The 19,341-nt window shown below is 57.0% G+C and overlaps 2 protein-coding genes across 2 annotated transcripts in view; one reads left to right on the top strand and one right to left on the bottom strand.

Annotated features, from left to right (window-relative positions):
* The first annotated feature begins 854 nt into the window (after positions 1-854).
* Positions 855-19,341, top strand: part of Bcas4 (breast carcinoma amplified sequence 4) — a 55,465-nt gene continuing 36,978 nt past the window's right edge. Inside the window, exon 1 of the mRNA XM_047536248.1 lies at positions 855-1,077. Within this exon, the coding sequence (XP_047392204.1) occupies positions 916-1,077 (162 nt within the window). The 5' untranslated portion in view covers positions 855-915. The remainder of the gene's footprint in view (positions 1,078-19,341) is intronic.
* Positions 10,511-12,054, bottom strand: LOC124972089 (cyclin-L2-like). Its single transcript, XM_047536262.1, has one exon. It carries the CDS (start codon positions 12,052-12,054, stop codon positions 11,422-11,424), a length of 633 nt encoding a protein of 210 aa, XP_047392218.1. The 3' UTR covers positions 10,511-11,421.

Here is a 19,341-nt window from a genome sequence, read left to right as displayed (position 1 = left end):
CTGGAACAGTTTAAAAGTTGCCCGTAGTACCTGGTGTGGTGGCGCAGGCTTGTAATCCCAGCAACTCAGAAGGCTGGGGAAAGAGGATCGCCAGTTCGAGGCCAGCCTCAACCCTTAGTGAGGCCCTAGGCAACATAGAGAGACCCTGTCTCAAAATACAAAAAGGGTTGGGGATGTGGCTCAGTGGTAGAGCATCCCTGGTTTCAATCCCTAGCACCACAAATAAATAAAAGTCGCCCCTAGGAGGAAGAGGAGGAGGGCTACACCGGCTTTCCTAAAACCAGGGCTTAGGTAGGATGGGCCTGGGGCCAGCAGCCCGGGCTTTAAAGGAAAGCCCTCCAGGATCGCTCTGACCGCTGATACACACTGGAATCGCCCGGGGGGATTAAAAACCTCTGATGAGGGGTGGGGTCGTCGGGTGGTCGCTGCTCCAGCGCCCCCAGCACTACCGCCGATCACCTGGCCCCACCCACAGGGATTCTGACTTAACCTGCCCGGTGTGAGGTCTGGTTTGGGGCATTTAAAATCTCCCAGTGGATTTCAAATGTGCAGCCGGGGCTGGGAACCCCTGCCCTATCCGGGTTCCAACAGAAAGGTGTGGTCTACACCGCTGGTTCCCCTTCCCAAATGTGGCCGTGTGTTGGAGCCATCTGGCGAGCCTCAGACAATTCTGAGGCTCAGGTCTCCACCCTAGACGACTGCGCGGAGCCCGGGCCTCGGAAGTGTCAATCGGGCCCCAGGTGACTGCATCTGCAAACCCTGTGCGAGTCACGGGTGGACCAGGTGGTGCCGGGGCGGACGCAGTGCGCGCGGCGCACCACTGGGTGGCACTGCCCACTCGGCCGGCGCTCGGGAGCGGCGGCGGCGGCTGCCGGGTGCGCACCTGCCCCGCCTCCGCCAGGCGGGCCTCGGGGCATGCAGCGGGCCGGGGGCGGGGCTCCGAGGCCCCGGCGCGGTGACGGGCGCCCGGGCGAGCCCGCCCGCCCGATGCTGCCCGCGGACGCCGACCCTCCGGAGCCCGTGCGCGGCGGGGCGCACGAGCTCGCGCTCTTCCTGACCCCCGAGCCCGGGGCCGAGGTAGGGGACCGGGTGTGGAGGAGGGCGAGGGAGGCACGGCGGGGGATTCTGGCCCTGAGCCCGGCTGGGCACCCGCGGGCTCCCGCAGCATCCCCTCGCGGCGGGGGGCTGGGGGCCGGGGTCGCCTCCCTCTGGAGCGGTGGCTGCCCGGGCGACCCAGAGTCGAGCGGCGGGTCGCGTCTGGTCCCTGCTGCAGCCGACCCCGGGGCCGGGTCCCGGGGCGCCGGGTCGAGCGCGGTCGGGGCTGCTGCCCTTTGCTAGGCCGGCCCTGCGGGCGCCGAGCCCCGGCCTTGTCCAGATGCCCGGGAGCGGTGCGCGAAGCCGGGAGGCCGCGATGCGCCACGGTTGCTAGGAGGAAAATCCCGCGTCGCCCTGCAATTTCTATTTTAAACGCTTAAGTAAAAAGTACATCTAAAACTAGACTCCTTCCTTCCGGCTGGAAGCAGGCTGTCGACGGCGCCGAGAACTAGTTACCCAAGTCCACCGCAGCTATGCGGGGCCAGAAGGCGAGCCCTCTCTCCAACCACAGCAGCAGCGCGGAGACCACGTGAAGGAGCGTCTCCCCGCTCCGGTTCCAGGTCGCGCAGAAGACCAGCACTCACAGTTCGGTGTGTTTCGTTCCACACGCTTAAAAGTGCCCTTAGAAATGTCGGTGTTGATACATCTCTGTCTATATTAGATACTAGATGAAATGATACTTTTTGGATGAAAGTTCCGCAACTTGCTCTTGTTTACTTAAAATAGCATAGAAAGCCCGGCGTGGTGGCGCCTGTAATCTCGCAGGAGGCTGAGGCGGGAGGATCTCAAGTTCAAGTCTAGCCTCAGCAACTTCCTTAAGCAACTTAGACCCTCAAAATTTAAAAAGAATTCTTTTTTTTCAAAGAGCAAAGGATGTAGGTCAATGACAGAGCACCCAGGGTTCAATCCCGAGTACCAAAAAGAAAGACAAAAGAAAAGGAATGGAAAAACCGGGAGTGGCTGGTGAGGATAAGGTAAGGGAATGCTTTTCCTAGTGAAGAAAGTGGTCTGGAATTAGCAGAAATGGATGCAAAACTTTGTGAAGGTACTGGAACTGCAGGATCCTATACATTAAGCCGGCGAATTTTGGGGTATGTGACTTGTACCTCAGTTTAAGAAGTAGCATGTTAAAACAAAGCAAAACAAAGCAAAAACCCCAAAAATGAGAGAGAGACAGAGAGAGAAGAAGAAGAAGAAGAAAATTAAAAGAAGTAGCATGCAATTCAGATGCAGAGGTTCATGCCTGAAATCCCAGCAACTTGGGGTGCTAGGCCAGGAGGGTTGCAGATTGTAGGTAGCCTGGCCTCACCAGCTTTGCAAGACCCTGTCTCAAAATAAAATAAAAAGGACCAGGGATGTAACTCGGTGGTAAAGTGCCCCTGGGGTAAGTGAAGGTATCCTTAAGAACTGTCCACTAGCAATAAAATTCCAGCTACAAATGTGAGACATCTTTTTAATTTAAAGCACCCAAGAACCACACACATGAAATAGGTGACATCATTTCACCATATGAAAATAACAGTGTATCCAAAATGTCATTTATCCAAAATAACATAGATCCAAAATACTTCAACATGTTGTCGGTATTTTCAATATAATGAAATTTCACATCCTTTTCTTTTGACCAAGTTTTGGAAATCAGGCTTTTTAAAGCACATCTCCGACCCAGTCACATTTTAAATGCTCAGTCGTCCCTCGGGGTGGGTGGCTTCCGTATTGGGGAGTCTACTCTACATCATTCCTTGACTTAGCATCTGCGCTGAAATAAGCATTGCTTCTCTTACCTGAGCATCTACTATGCACCAGCAGTGTGCTGCTCTGCTTGTGGGTCGCGCCCTTGCCGTGGGCAGTGACCCAGTGGCTGGGAAGTCATTGTGTAGATTTTATAGCTCAGCGACTGAAGCTTTCGCAGGGCATGTGGCTGTGTGACCTATGAACCTGTTCGGGGCTGCTGCCCTTTGCCAGACAGGACCTTGGAGGAGACCCAGTCCCTAGTGGCATCTTAGTCTGGCTGCCCAGGGACCCGGGGAGAGGTGCTGGGTTGTCTGCAGTCTCCTCCTGGCTTGTGGATCCTAAGGTATTTCTGGTCCTCTCACTTGCTCTGCGTGGTGGGGTCCCAGTGCCCGGCGGCCACACCCCAGCTTCGTTGGGCAGTCTCCTGAAGGAGCCCTGTTAGCTGTTTTCTCACTCCGGGCTCCTTTAACTTGGAAACGGCTGTTCTCCTGCTCATTTGTGAGGGTCACAATGAAGAACCCCAACTCCCTGCAGCTTAACATGCTTGCTGGAGTTTATTTACCAAAAGAAACAGACACCAAGCCAGAGCAAGCCGTGGGCACACTCTCCGCAGCGCTCATTCATTAGCCGGTCCCTGAGCCAGCGCTGTTTCCAGGTGGCAAATGAGCCAGAAAAGGGAAATCTGCTTTGGGAACGGGCCTAAGCAGCAGGTCACCCCCTGCAACCCTTCCCCGGGGTCACTGCTGACTCTGAAGCTGAGCTGGCTCCTCAGTCCAACCAGTGCCAGCCCCACGATGTCCCCGCTTCCTCGATGAGCTGGGGCCTGCACTGCTCTGTGCCAGGGCCCGCGTGGAGCTGGAGACAACAGAGCTGGGAGAGGCAGGCCCTGGCCTCCCGGCTGTCAGACAGCGAGCCAGGAGCAGATAAAACCCACTCGTCGTAATGAGTGCCCTGCGGAGGCACCTGGCTGGAGGGTGTCTCTGTGCGGAGGCACCTGGCTGGAGGGTGTCTCTGTGTGGAGGCACCTGGCTGGAGGGTGTCTCTGTGTGGAGGCACCTGGCTGGAGGGTATCTCTGTGTGTCTGTGGTCAGGCTGGGGAGGGCCTCTCTGAGAAAGCTGGACCTGAGCGGTAGCATGGGGGAAAGTGCGGGCTGGAGCCCAGCGGTGCAGGAGGGCGAGGAGCAGGTCAGTTCCTGCCTGCAGTCAGGGAAGCCTTCCGTGGGGCAGCGTCATTTTAGGTGAGCCCTGAAGCAGGAAGGAGTTAGCCAACCCCAGGAGAAAAATATCACAGGCGAGGGAGCCAACCGAAGAGCCCGTAGCTGCGTGGGAGGAAGCAGGTGTCCTTGGGGTGGAGCGAAGCCCCGGTGTGGGTGGCTACTGGGGCAGCAGAAGCTGCACCTGTCCTCGGGCCTCAGCTTGTTCATCGCTGTGACCAAAAGGCCTGGCAAGAACAACTAGAGGAGGAGAAGCCTACTTGGTGCTCACGATTTCAGAGCTTCAGACCACGGTTGGCCGTCTCTGGGACCCTGGGCTAAGTGAGGCAGGACGTGGTGGTGGAGGACGCAGAGGAGGTCACCCCAGTCAGGAAGTGAGGGAGCTGCCCACTAGGGACAAAATGCAAACCCAAAGGCACCCCTGGGGCCCATCTCCACCCGCAGTCACAGTTAACCTGGGTCAGGGGATTGATGCGAGGATCACGTGGGCCTCCCGGCCACACCTCGGGCCTCAGCAGCTTGGCACCGCCTGTCCCAGGCTGGAGGGAGGCGGGTGGCAGGCAAGCTGCTGTCCCCATCCCTCTTCTCTCTTCCCTCTCACTTCCTCTGCGGGGGGAGGTTTCGGGAGGTCCCCGGAGGCTGCGGCCTGATGGGAGGAGAGAGATCTGTCTGACTGTGGGTCCCCTGCGCTCTGGGAGGGAAGAGAGCTTGGTCCCGCAAGGCTGAGACCGAAGTCCTGAGCGCGAGAAGCCCAGGGCCCAGGTGTCCAGTGGTTCTTGGGCTGGACGAGCCAGGACACCCAGCAGAGGGGCTCGGGGCTGGAGGAAGCCCGCACCCTCCCCAGTTCTCCGCTCACGAGCTGGAGGAAGACTCATGAAGACCCTAGGGTGAGCTCGGGCTGGGAACTGGAGACTCAGGCAAAAGTCAGCACGTTGGTCTGAAAGCTTTGGTCCCATTTATGTGTTTTTCTTTTTTTTTTTTTAATGTGGGTTTTTTAAGTGGAGAATTTTCTTGGGGGAAAATGTGTTTCTCATTTATTTAGTTGTTGTTGTTTTATGAGACAGTCTTTGCCACGGTCCCCACTGGTCCCTACCGCTCCCTCATTAAAGCTGCTGTCAGTCACCATTGACCCTTGTGCTGGAACTTGGGGTTTTTCTGTAGTCACGACAGGAGGAAAGGGAAACACTTGCCTTTTAAAACTGTGTATCTGCCAAAGTCAAGAAAGCACAGATTAGCCAAAACTGGTCTTGATGTCCAGAGAAACGTGGGAGAGGCTGTTCCTTTGTGGAGTCTGATAATATCCGCTGGTCTGTCCTGCAGACACCACATGCCGGTGGGAACCCTCCCATGGGTGCACCTGTCACCTGCTGTCCCCTTGCATTCAAGTTTCTGATCCTGGGTTGGAAGTCTGTGGGTGGACCCTGGGCACGGTCTGTCTCAGAGATGTGCTTCTGTATGAATTCATGCCTCAAATCTTTGGGAAAACCTGCTGCGTTCTGGGTTGTGGGCAAGCCAGTGGCACGCTTTGGTGCCTGCCCTCGAGGACTGGCGTGGAGTCTGGGAGCGAGCAGACAGTCGAGAGGGACGGGAAGACGGTTGGCGAGCTGTGACGCGGTCCCCGTCTGCAGGTTCAGCCAGCTGTGGATCGAAAATGTTGGGGAAAATGTACAAAAGAAATGTGATAATAAAAATGATACGGATCTTCAAAAACAATGCAGGGCATGCGGCTGCCTGGTAGCACTCCTGCCAGCACACTGGGGACCTGGGCTCCGGCCCCAGCACTGCAGGACAAAGCAGCACAACAAACAACCAGCAGCTAGTCACATGGCACCGAACTGGTATTTGGGCAACGTAAGTCATTAGAGAGGATCCACAGTATACAGGAGGACTTTCTTAAACAGCACTAGGGATTGAACTCAGTCCCTTCACACGTGCTAGGCAGGTACTTTGCCACTGAGCTGCATCCCCAGCCCTTTTGTAAAATTATATTTTGAGACAGCGTCTTGCTGGTTCCCCGGGCTGGTCTTGAACTTGAGATCCTCCTGCCTCAGCCTCCCGGGAGCTGGGATGAGAGGCCTGGGCCAGGGCGCGTCTGCCGGAGGATGGACAGAGGTTCTTTGCACCCTTTTATATAAGGGCTTGAGCATCCTCAGATCTTGGTATCTGAGTGGGTCCTGGGACCAGTTCCCTCACAGATACTGATGGAGGGCTGCCGCTAACGGTGACAGATGCCTGAGGGCCGTGGTAGAGGCCGAGTGCTGGGAGGGCCCACGGCAAAGCTGGCTCTCCTGTGCACAGCTGGGCAGCAGTCGGAACCCGGAGGGTTGAGTGCTGGGCCTCCAGTGGGGCCAAGCCGGGGCCTAGCCAGGCTGCGGCCTCGGGAAGGAGTGTGGGTTCTGCGCTTGGGTCACAGGTCGACCCCTGGGCTGGGTGCACTGGGGTCAGATCAAGACTTTCAGCTGCAGGACCAGAAGGCCGGAGAGGCTGCCAGGAGCCAGAGAGGGCTGCTGAGCCCAGCCAGGTACGTCAGGACAGTGCCGGCCAGGCCCGGAGAAGTCGAGGCCACAGTGGGCGCTTGGAGAGGGTCCAGTCCTTGGAAGGAAGTTCCCAGCTGTATACCCTGGGGTCTACATGACCGGGAGGGAGCTGTCCTAGCGCCCTGACGGGCCCTAGCCCGGGGTGCCGACCCTCAGCCCCGAGGGAGAAACTTTAAAAAAGAATCAGCTTCTCAAAGGTTGGAAACAACCTTGTGCCGTGAGCAGCCGGTCTCCCAGGCAGATGCTCCGGGTAGGACACCTTGTGGCCATGGGGCTCACCCACCTGGCGCATGCCCCTGCCTCCATTTTCTGTAACCCCACAGAAGACGAGGAGAGCAAGTTCGATGCATCTGTAACAGGAGATGCCAGCAGCCGACCTCAAGGTCCAGGGCACTGGGTTAGGTCGGGGCTCCTAAGTTTTGTGAGCATCCTTAGCTTTGGGGCCACTCCAGGGCCCCCCTGGCTTTCCGCTTTGACTGGTGGGGGTGCGCTGGGCAGTGGGATCTGAAAACCTCCCCAGGAGGGCATTAGCCTGGCCACGACCCAGGCTGCTTGTCTGGGACGTCACTGTGGCTGCTGCAGGCAGCCCATGTGTTCAGATGCCCCAAAGAGCCCCGGCCTGGGGACCTGGACTTCCCGTGTCCGCCAGGTGATTCTGGTGGTCATCCTGGCTCAGGTGCCTGCCTGCTCTGGCCTGGACCTGACTGGGGTCACAGGCCTGTATTGGTGGCAGTGGGACCAGAGCCAGTGTCCAGGATGCCCCATGCCCAGCCTCAGGACCCACTGTCCCGCTTGCCCTGGGTCCTGGTGCCCTGTAGAGATGGGTTGGAGAAGGTCTCTCATGGGCGTGAGCACCCTGGAGGACCCAGGCGGGAGGACGCGGCTGAGGCGAGCGGGGGACCCTCTGCGCCTCAGTCTCCTTGGACATGCGGTGGTGGGGTTGGGGTAGGTCATGCACAGAGCCGTCCAGGGGCCGGGCCCACCAAGAGAACTGGGAGTGTGTCACGGTGACATGGCCATCACTCTGGGAGTGACAGTCATGGTGACTTGGCCATCACTCTGGGAGTGACAGTCATGGTGACTTGGCCATCACTCTGGGAGTGACAGTCACGGTGACTTGGCCATCACTCTGGGAGCATGTCACGGTGACTTGGCCATCACTCTGGGAGTGACAGTCATGGTGACTTGGCCATCACTCTGGGAGTGATAGTCACGGTGACATGGCCATCACTCTGGGAGCGTGTCACGGTGACTTGGCCATCACTCTGGGAGTGACAGTCATGGTGACTTGGCCATCACTCTGGAGTGACAGTCATGGTGACTTGGCCATCATCTGGAAGTGACAGTCACGGTGACTTGGCCATCACTCTTGGAGTGACAGTCATGGTGACTTGGCCATCACTCTTGGAGTGACAGTCATGGTGACTTGGCCATCACTCTGGAGTGACAGTCATGGTGACTTGGCCATCACTCTTGGAGTGACAGTCATGGTGACTTGGCCATCACTCTGGAGTGACAGTCACGGTGACTTGGCCATCACTCTGGGAGTGACAGTCACGGTGACTTGGCCATCACTCTGGGAGTGACAGTCATGGTGACTTGGCCATCACTCTTGGAGTGACAGTCATGGTGACTTGGCCATCACTCTTGGAGTGACAGTCATGGTGACGTGGCCATCACTCTTGGAGTGACAGTCATGGTGACGTGGCCATCACTCTGGAGTGACAGTCATGGTGACGTGACCATCACTCTGGGAGTGTGTCACCGTGACTTGGCCATCACTCTGGGAGTGACAGTCATGGTGACTTGGCCATCACTCTTGGAGTGACAGTCATGGTGACTTGGCCATCACTCTTGGAGTGACAGTCATGGTGACTTGGCCATCACTCTTGGAGTGACAGTCATGGTGACGTGGCCATCACTCTGGAGTGACAGTCATGGTGACGTGACCATCACTCTGGGAGTGTGTCACCGTGACTTGGCCATCACTCTGGGAGTGACAGTCATGGTGACTTGGCCATCACTCTGGGAGTGTGTCACGGTGACTTGGCCATCACTCTGGGAGTGACAGTCACGGTGACTTGGCCATCACTCTGGGAGTGACAGTCACGGTGACTTGGCCATCACTCTGGGAGTGACAGTCACGGTGACTTGGCCATCACTCTGGGAGTGACAGTCACGGTGACTTGGCCATCACTCTGGGAGTGACAGTCACGGTGACTTGGCCATCACTCTGGGAGTGACGGTCACGGTGACTTGGCCATCACTCTGGGAGTGACGGTCATGGTGACTTGGCCATCACTCTGGGAATGTGTCACAGTGACGTGGCCATCACTCTGGAGTGACAGTCATGGTGACTTGGCCATCACTCTGGGAGTGACAGTCACGGTGACTTGGCCATCACTCTGGGAGTGACAGTCACGGTGACTTGGCCATCACTCTGGGAGTGACAGTCACGGTGACTTGGCCATCACTCTGGGAGTGACAGTCACGGTGACTTGGCCATCACTCTGGGAGTGACAGTCACGGTGACTTGGCCATCACTCTGGGAGTGACGGTCATGGTGACTTGGCCATCACTCTGGAGTGACAGTCACGGTGACTTGGCCATCACTCTGGGAATGTGTCACAGTGACGTGGCCATCACTCTGGAGTGACAGTCATGGTGACTTGGCCATCACTCTGGGAGTGTGTCACGGTGACTTGGCCATCACTCTGGGAGTGACAGTCACGGTGACTTGGCCATCACTCTGGGAGTGACAGTCATGGTGACTTGGCCATCACTCTGGGAGTGACAGTCACGGTGACTTGGCCATCACTCTGGGAGTGTGTCACTGTGACGTGGCCATTGCACTGTTGTGTGTTGAGCCGTCCCAGGTGCAGGCGCTCTGTCGGGGGCTGGGCACGAGAGGTCTTGTGCGGAGGGTGACGTGGTCTCTCCGGTGGCCTAGCGGGCCCACTGCCTCTGGAAGCTGCCGTCCAGCCCCCGCTGCGCTGGAGGTCGGGGTCTCCCTCACCAGGATGCCCTTGTGCAGGCCCAGGGGTTGGTGTCCACTGGGCGCTGTGAGCCTCGGCCGCTGCAAAGCACCGTGGGTGCCCGCGTGGCCTGGGGGCCTCAGTGGAGCTCGGCGCAGGCCTGAGTGCGTTCCCTGCTGTCGCTGTGGGAAGTTTGCTTTGTGATCCTTTTTTGTTTTTTGGTGCTGGGGATCGAACCCAGGGCCTTGGGCTTACAAGGCAAGCGCTCTACCGACTGAGCCATCTCCCCAGCCCCGCTTTGTGAGTCTTTAAAAGTAAGTTGGAATTTTTTTTTAACAATAGGCTTTGTTTAAAATTTTAAAAGGTACACGCGTGTTACAAATCCAAAAGCCAGTGACGTCCCCAGAGGCCGCGCTTTGTTCCTCAGGTCCCCTTGCGGGCGGGCGCTCAGGCACTTCCACCCCGCCCCGTCTGCCGCCCACGGGGCACTTCCCGCACTGCGTCTTTCTCACTGTGGCTCGGAGATCTTTCCAGAAGGTGCCCAGGGCACTGTCCGATTTTGGTTTTCTCCAGTGCTGGGGAGTGGACTCAGGGCCTTCCCCGTGCCGGCACACTCTGCCCCCCTGAGCTGCATCTGCAGTCCTCTGCCTGGTGTTTAGGACACTGGACGGATTTGGCTCTCTGACTCACAGGGTGGGTGACCGTTCTTCACTGATGGCCATTAGGTTCTGGGGAGCCTCTGCTGGTCCGCGGTGCGCGTCTCCTGGCCGCACCGTTGGCATTGGTGCACATGGGGTAAACCCGGAGGAGAAGGCCGTCTCGGGGCGTGGGCCTTTTATATTTTAATTTATTTTATTTAAAATTTTTTAATTTTTAGAGACTGCATTTTTTTAAAGTCAAACCTCATATTAGTTTTATTAATATTGCAAAAACAAGTAATTCCATGAGAAGACAGTTGAAGAAGTCATACATTTACTGCCCAGCATGCCCTGATAATGGCACAGTGCACCCTGGTGTCAGGCCACACGCACGGGTGGGTGACCTGAGGGATACTGCCCTCCACCCGATATCTTTCCCCTCAATAAACCCCGGAGAAGGTAACATCCACACCCTTTCAGACGCTAAACGATAAATTCCACAGATGCCTACGAGAGGCGAGAGGCGGCCGGTCTGGAGGAGCTTGCTCCAGGGTTCAAGAGGGAAGGCAGTGTGGCGGAAGTATAGCCGCTGGTCCAGGAGCGACCATGGGTGAAAAGCCCAGAAGTTGGCAAACATTTTGTTTCTAATAAAACATTTTCAGTATTCAAACAATGACACTATTCCATTAAGTTTTAAGTTCTAAAAAACAAATGAAATCCCCAAAACATATAAACTTATTGCTACATTTGAAATAATTTACAACATTTTGTAAAGAGTCCAAAGAATAATTTAAAGATGCACATCTTTCCTGAAGGGAGTCCAGCTGAGCTGCTGCACAGAGTCTCAGGGCCTGGAGAAGTATCGGCACAGTCCCACACCAGCGGCCTCAATTCCCATCGACCAATTGTCATTTCAGCCCTTACAGCTTCCCACAGATGTTTTAGAGAAAGGTACTGCATCTTTATGGTACAGGTGCAGCAGTTTTAAGGGGACAAAGTCCAAGTCAAGAGACAGTTACCAACTCTAATCGATACAATTACCAAAGCACGACAGGATCAACAAGAAGCACAATCGTCAGAACCACAAGCAGCAGTCGGCCATGACTATACTATCGTACGCATACCACCAGTCTAGAGCCAGCCTTCGGTGGAGAGCCTGCACTGGGTTGGCTGGAGACGGCCGCTGTCCCTGCACCAAAGCGCTTGGACAGCAGAGGAGAAGTCTTAGTCACTTACCCTCAGAGGCTACCCATGCGGTCTGGACCAGGTGTTGGTTCCGCTCGCACTCTAGCACCTGAAGGCACATAACGATTATCTTGTGAGGGTGCTGCACGTGGACACAGACGCCCAGCCCCTTGAGGACCCGTCTTTCTGCCTTTATGATCTGGTTCTTCAAGTTGACATGATCTTGATCTAGGAGAAGAGGCACAGGTTGCTTCTTTTCTCTCAGGTGCCGGAGCCGATGAAACACATTGATGACATCCCTAATTCTCCTCGGAGCCTCTTCTCTTTTGGACGCCAGGTGCACACAGGCCATGGACACATGCTCCATGGAATGCTTCACGAAGGACTTGGTGTAGAAGAACCGCTGGGACAGCACCTGCCCCGTAGCCACGGCCACCTGCGGCAGGCGGAGCAGGATGCCGGCCGCCTGGATCAGCTCGCAGCCCACCACGCGGAGGCCGCTCGACATGGACAGCGTGAAGCGGAGCTTGTCGTCGGGCAGCAGGCAGTTCTCCAAGGTGATAAACCTGTCCCCGATCAGCACCCCCTGCGACCCGGGCGCAGCGCTCCCCAAGCTCGGGGTGCCGGCCGCGGCCGCGGGGACCGCCAACCCCAGAGCTCCGGCTAGAGGCTGCATTTTGATTCAGTGTACACAAAGGGGTGACAACTTCTCATTTCTATGGTTGTGCACAACGTAGATTCACACCATTCATGTAATCCTACATATACATGGGGCAATACTGTCTGTCTCAGTCTACTAGCTTCCCTTCCCCCACCCCCTCCCACCCCATTTTCCTCTACACCATCCAGAGTTCCTCCATTTTTCTCTTCCCCCATCACCCGCCCCTCATTATATATTGTCATGCACTTAACAGAGAAAACATTTGGCCTTTGGTTTTGGGGGCTTGGCATGATATTTTCCAACTGCAACCATTTACCAGCAAATGCTGTAAGTTTATTCTTCTTTATGGCTGAATAATATTCCATTGTGTATATATACCACAGTTTTTTAATCCTTTCATTAATTGAAGGGCATCTAGGTTGGTTCTACAATCTAGCTATTGTGAACTGAGCTGCTATGAACATTGATGTGGGTGCGTCACTGTAGTATGATAATTTTAAGTCCTTGGGTATAAACCGAGGAGTGGGAAGGTTGGGCATTTTAGACAAGTTGGGGTCGGGATGAGTGTGGAAGAGCAGCCAGTCCTCTCTGACACTCACACCTCGAGGTGCAGGGTCCCCTGGCTCCAGGATGGGCGCCTCTTCCTTGGGGAGGGGCCTATCATCCACCCTGCCAGGCCCGCCCTGGGTCGCAGTTCAAACCCAATGCCTTCAGAGGCACTTCTTTGCTCCCCAGGCTCGGACCTTTCAACCTGGGCCCAGAGAAGGGCTGCTTTCTCTGCCGGGGCTGAGTGGACCCTGAGGTTTCTATGATGACTTTCGCGCGTGTTTGAATAGCATCACTAAGCTCTGATCCGCACGCAGGATTCTCTCATTTAAAGTGCACAGTTCGATGGCCCCAGCGTATTCTCGGCCACTAGCCATCTGTCACCGCTGGCCTCGGGACATCTCCTCACCCTCAGGAGAAACCCCGCAGCGCTCAGCTCCCCCGCGGGCCCGCCCAGCTCCTCCTGTCTCCGTGGACTTGCCTCTTCTGCACATTTCACATTTGTGTTTTAAAGACACAGCGTGGCCACAGGTTTGAGGGCCATATTCAGCCCCCCAACAGACTGGCTTGACCATTGTAGGTTTCAAAAATTATCAGGTTAGTTTTAGAAGCCTGCCAATTGGGAGCATTTGCATAAATGTTGGGGCCACTCTTCATCCTGAACAGGTGGGTCTGGCATGTCCTGCTTGGCACTAGCTGGAGCCAGTGGTGGCCGCCTCTTTCGATGGGACAAGGGTGATGGGACAAGGGGTCTCTGGTGTGCCCCAGTGCCCACCCCTCCCCGTCACCCCCCTGCCCGGAGGCTGAGCGTCAACTGAGGGTGTCTTTTGCTTATGCTGCTGTTTCTCTTAAGAGAGAGAAAAGGACGGTCTGTCTGTCCCAGGTGGGAAACAAGAGCAGCCACCTGCAGACACACCCCTAAGCTGGCCGTCACCTACGCGCTTCTGTGTCCATGCAGGTTTGGAGGCCCGGCTGGGTCCAGGTCACAGACACGGACATGGGCTTGAGGCTTGGGGGATGGCCAGCAGCCCTGGGGAGTGGCTGATTGACCCCCTTCGTGTCCATCCTAAGCCCCAGGGGGTCAGAACAGCACCCCCCCTTTCAAATGGGGAAACTGAGGCACAGAGATGGTCAAAGATGGAGTGCAGGCCGCACAAGCGGTCAGGGCTGCGGTCCTCAGGCTGTGGCTCCTCGGGATGTGCGTCCTCCTCCCTGCTGGGCCTTCTCTCCTCCCTGCCTCCTCTCTCCTTTCTTTCCTGCGAAGAATACTCATCAAGGGCTGGTTGGGGCTCAGTGGTAGGGCGCTTGCCTGGCATGTGTGAGGCGCTGGGTTCGAGTCTCAGCACCACATATAAATAAATAAAAATAAAGGTCCACTGACAACAAAAAACATGTATATATATAAAAGAATATTCACGGAGCCTGTATCAGTCACCAACTGGGGGAACAGACAGCCTCAGGCCTGTACGGCTTAGCATCACCCGTGACTTGGAGGTGCCAGGGCTCTTGGCCGCAGCCCGCTGAGCCGTCTGCCGCTCTGGGTCCCCTGTGGCCTGGCCTTCAGTCTGGCAGCTGGTGCTGGCTGGCCGTGTGTGTCTCAGCCTCCGTGTGGCCTCTCAACCTCCAGGGCCTCTCGCCAGGGCCTCTGCAGCAGGTTTGCCTGGGCTACTTCCCGGGCTGCTGGCGTCCAAGAGGGTGAATGAGGCTCAAGGCCGAGACCCAGGCTGTGGCCCAGGTGTGACACAGCATCTGTCTTGGTCCGTTTTGAGCGCTACGTCAGATCGCACAGGGTCACTCATAACTAGCACAAGTTTGTTTGGCTCACGCTCTGGAGGCTGGGAAGTCTAAGGTCGAGGCCCGTGTCTGGTGAGGGTCTTCCCGCTGCATCATAACATGGCGGGAGGCATCGTGTGGCTGAGGGCTCACGGAGGGGAGCACGGGGCTCGGCTCAGCTCGCTGTCATAGCAAACCCACCTTGGAGGTCACGGACCCACGCCCAGGACAGTGACATCGACCCCTGCCTGAGGGCAGTCTTCCTGAGCTCGTCACCTCTTAGGCGCCCGCCTCTCAACCCGGCTGTGGGGGCTCGGCCTCCAGCCCTCCAGCCTTCAAACACAGCAGTGGGCTCTACCACGTGCTGTTGGTCAGAGCAAGTCGCAGGCCAGCCCAGCTTCAGGGGGGAGGAAGGGATTCCACCTCCTCATAGGCACAGTGGCCAAGGACAGGTGGCCGGCAGGGGACTGGGGCCCATCTTCAGAAATGCCAGCTCTCCTGTGGGCCAGTCCCTCTTCCAGGGCCTGGAGCAGAAAAGTGAATAAGATAGCAAACCCAAGACGTCGAGAGCTTTCATCTGGTGGTGGAAGAGCCAGCATCTCACTAAATTGGCCAGGCCAGCCTGGAACTTGGGATCCTCCTGCCTCAGCCTCCCGAGCTGCTGGGATTCCAGGGGTGACCACCGTGACTTGCAAAATCCACTGTTTTAAAGTGCGGAGTTGCGTGGCGTTCAGTCTGTTCACTGTGTTCTACAAATGCTTCCACGACTGACTCCAGAAGGTCTCCATCGCCGCAGAAAGGAAACCCTACAACCCTTAGCAGTGAACCCTGCCGTCCCTGATCCCCTGAAAGGGACGGCACTAAGCCACCCTGGCCCGCTGCTCTGGGTGTTCCAGGTAAATGGCATCTGTAGCATGTGACCTGCTGCGTCTGGCTTCTGTCACTCGCGTACCTTCTCAGGAACCACCCTGTCGCGGCCCCTGCAGGCTTCATCCCTTTCCATCGGAGGAAAGGTTATTAATCTGTCGCGGACATTTTACCACCTTGCCTTGGCCCGTCCGCCAGCTTGGGACATCAGGTTACTTCCACGTCTTCGCTATGCTGAGTAGTATGTGCGAGTTTTTGCAAGAGCATGTGTTTCCAATTCTTTCGGGTATGTCGCTTGGTCGGAGGGCAACTCCCCGCGTTCCTGGCGAGGAACTTCCAGACGAGTTTCCAAAGCAACCGCACAGCTGTACCTTCCCACCCGCGCGCTGCGGATGATTCCCACCGCTCGGTTCCTCTGCGACTCTGTCTCCGTCTCTGTGGTTGGAGCCATCCTGGTGGATGCAGAGTGGTCCTGTGGAGGGTGCTGAGCAGAGGATCCCTCAGCAGAGAAGACCGAAGGGGAGCGAGACAGGAAGTGGGGGACCAGCAAGCAGGCTACTGCAATAGCCCCAGCAAGAGATGGCACCTTGTGGCAGGGTGGCAGTGGGCAAGGAGATTTAGCAGGACCAGCCCTCTTCAGTCTTTGGCTTGCCCAGCTAGGAAGCTGGGATGAGCGTTTTGGGAGAACGGGGGTGTGGAAGAATGAAGCCTTGATTTACCCACGTTAACAATGCCCAGTAGGGCTGGGGTTGTGGCTCAGTGGCACAGGGCTTGCCTGGCAAGCACCAGACCCCGGTTCTATCCCCAGCCCTGCAAAACAAAAGCCCGCTCACAGGTCCCCACTGTAATGCCCTGTGTCACTTAGAGCAAGCCTCTTTGCTCCTTCCGCTTGAACTGAAGCAGTTGGCGCCCAGGGAATTACAGAGAACAGCAGGAACGTTCGTTTAGCTTTCAGGCTGGTTAAAAAGCCTCATAGGCTGCAGCCGGCGGGACTCATTTCTGAGGCAATTTAGGGGATTATCTTGAGAGAAAATCGTCCCATGAGTGATTTGTGGGCCTGCTGGGGTGGCCAATCCCAGCTCCTTCCTGTCGGCTGGGAATGTTTTGGGCTGGTTTCTCCTGAAGTCAGCCAGACAGTCGCAAAACGCCTTTGCTCCTTCCTGCTCTTGGGCACCACCCTGGGCCCCAGGAGGTGAAGTTGGGGAGAGCAACTACAGCCAGGCAGCAGTGAAGGGGACACGTCCGCTCTCCCCAGAGCATCCTGGGGCGACAGACTGTAGCTCTGGTGGGGCACACCTGTACTCCCAGCTGCCCAGGAGGCTAAGGCAGGAGGATCGCAAGTTTGAAGCCAGCCTCAGCAACTTAGTGAGGCCTGTCAAAAAATAAAAAGGACCGGGCATGTGGCTCGGTGGTGGAGCACTTGCTTAGCACGTGTGGGCCCTGGGTTCCACCCCAGTACTGCAAAAGACAAAAACAAAAACACACAAAATGCCCCCACCCAACAAAACCTTCAGCTCTAGCATATATTGCTCAGAATCAAATTCTGGCTTCAGTATTTATTAGCTGTGTGGCCCTGAGCAGGTGACTGAATTTTCCCGATCCCCTGATCCTCAATCCATTAAAAAGGGGGAAATAACGGCACCTAACTAGAGGGCTCCTCGAGAGTCAAGGGAGGGCCTCTGGACCAGCTGACCTCCCTCACGGACCTTCGTGTGTCGCATCTGCTGATGACTCAGTCACATTTACCGTGCCAGGTCGACCGCCTGACGGCCGTGCCAAGTAGGTACAATGGTTCCTGTCACGGGTGAGCCAGCCAAGATGCACATGCAAAGCCGCTGGGTCAGGGTCCCAGTTTAGCTAAAGAGCAGACAGGATTTGAACCCAGGACAGACTTGAACCTGCCATGTCTCCTCCTCTGCCCTCCCCTACCCTCCTCCCCTCCCCTCCCCTCTCCTGCTCCCTTCCCTTCTCTCTGCAGTGCTGGCGATGGACTCTGGGGCCTTGCACGTGCTAGACACCCACTTTTCCACTGAGCTACCCCGGCCCCTGTGCCTGATCCTTTCTGAACTGGCCGTGGGGTTGGGGGCTCTGGAGCATCTTGGGAAGGAGGCCTCCTTCAGCAGCCGCTGGGCCTCTGTGGCCCCTGCAAGTCTGCCGGCCAGGGTCCGGGTTGTGTGCACCCCACTCGGGGGCTCAGCAGCCGCTCTGCCCCTCGCGTCTCTCGCTTCCCTTGGATGGAAGGAGCGGCCGGGCTCCCCGGCTGCTCTCGGCCGCCTCTTTCCCCTCGGTGGTGACATGACGTCCCTGACCACGACGTTGTTTCTGGGGCCAGGGGACCTTCGAGCCTCCAGGCTTCCCCTGCCACGGCCCCTTCTCCTGTCAGGCCGCCCTGTTGCAGCCCAGAAATAGTCCCAGCTGTGAGACGAAGCTCCAGGGTTTAAACTGCAGCTTGGTACTATTTATACCCGGCCGGAAGGAGCTTTTTTGTGCAGCGAGTGGCTTATTCTGTTGTAGCCAGGCTCACGCTGGAGGCCGTGCGGACCTCTGTGGGGACCGGGGGTGGCGGGGAGTCTCCAGGTGTGGGGTGGCCCCCGCCTGCCCAGCAGCCCCTGGTCACCGTCTCCGGCAGGGCCTGCAGGGGTCCATGTCCTGGTGGACTTCCTTCCACTGGAGCAGCAGCGGCCTGAACCGCTTTCATAGGTCAGGAAAGCAGCGCGCTGGGGGTGAAGTCCAGGCTGGCCTCGCGCAGGTGGGGCGGGCCGGCCGTCCTGAGCAGCGCCTTACTCTGCTCCTGTTTGGTTTGGCTCGTGGGGTGTTAAAGATTTTTTTCTGAACCTATGCCAATTATTTAAAAATTGGGACATTTCCTATAATATTAGAATTTCTGTCTCCTCTTGGCAAATGGAAAGATCTGGTCCCCCGGAGACCTGGACCAGCACCTCTCGGACGGCCACGACCCCAGTGTGTTCTGTTCTCTCCTCCTTCCCTCCCACCCTCCCTCCCTCCTTCCCTCTCCCTCCCTCTCTCCCACCCTCCCTCCCTTCCCCTTTCCCTCCCTCTCTCCCTCTCTCCTTCTCTCCCTCCCTCCTTCCCTCTCTCCTACCTTCCCTCCCTCTCTCCCTCCCTCCCTCTCCCACCTTCCCTCCCTCTCTCCCTCCCTCCTTCCCTCTCCCTCCCTCCCTCCCTCCCTCTCTCCCTCCTTTCCTCTCCCTCCTTTCCTCTCCCTCCCTCCCTCCCTCCCTCCTTCCCTCCTTTCCTCTCCCTCCCTCCCTCCCTCTCTCCCTCCTTTCCTCTCCCTCTCTCCCTCCTTTCCTCTCCCTCCCTCCCCCTCTCCCTCCCTCCCTCCCTCCCTCCTTCCCTCTCCCTCCCTCCCTCCCTCTCTCCCTCCTTTCCTCTCCCTCCCTCCCTCCTCCCTTCTTCCCTCTCCCTCCCTCCCTCCCTCTCTCCCTCCTTTCCTCTCCCTCCCTCCCTCCCCCTCTCCCTCCCTCCCTCCCTCCTTCCCTCCCTCCCTCCCTCAGTACTGGCTCTGACACCGGAGACTGGTGTGTGCTAACCCGCACTCTACTTCTGAGCCACTCCCTCAGCACTGCAGTGTCTTGGGACCAGAGGGCTGTTGAGCCTTGGACACTCCAGATGGCCTAAGACCTTCAGTCCCCTGTCAGAGCTGCTCACAGGGCTAAGCAAGCATGGTTAACAGGTTGCAGATAACCCTCAGGACGCCCAGTTAGATATGAATTTCCGATGAATAAGAGCAACCTTCTAGTGTAAGTCCACCCCAACTACAACCAGATGGGCACGTTTGAGACCTTCTCTGTTGAGCTGTGATCATTTTCATGCATGGTTCTGAAGAATTTCACCTGCTAGTCTGTGCAGCTGCTCTTCCTCTCTGTGGCTGCCGGGGGCACACCAAGGTGCTCCTAAGAGCAGGCTTTGAGATGGTGGACTCCAACCTGCCTGAGACTCCTGGGCCCGCCTCTTGTTAGCTGTGTGACCTTGGGCAGCTTACCTCACCTCTCTGAGCCTTGGTTTCCTCATCTGTACAACAGGAAGGATAAGGATGGCTTTGTTAATTCCTGCTAGTATTGCATCTTGTCTCTACTGAAAGGTCCCCTCTGC

Source organism: Sciurus carolinensis, chromosome 2, assembly GCF_902686445.1.
Source record: "Sciurus carolinensis chromosome 2, mSciCar1.2, whole genome shotgun sequence".
Taxonomy (NCBI): Eukaryota; Metazoa; Chordata; class Mammalia; order Rodentia; family Sciuridae; genus Sciurus; species Sciurus carolinensis.
This window is presented reverse-complemented; position numbering and strand designations above follow the sequence as displayed.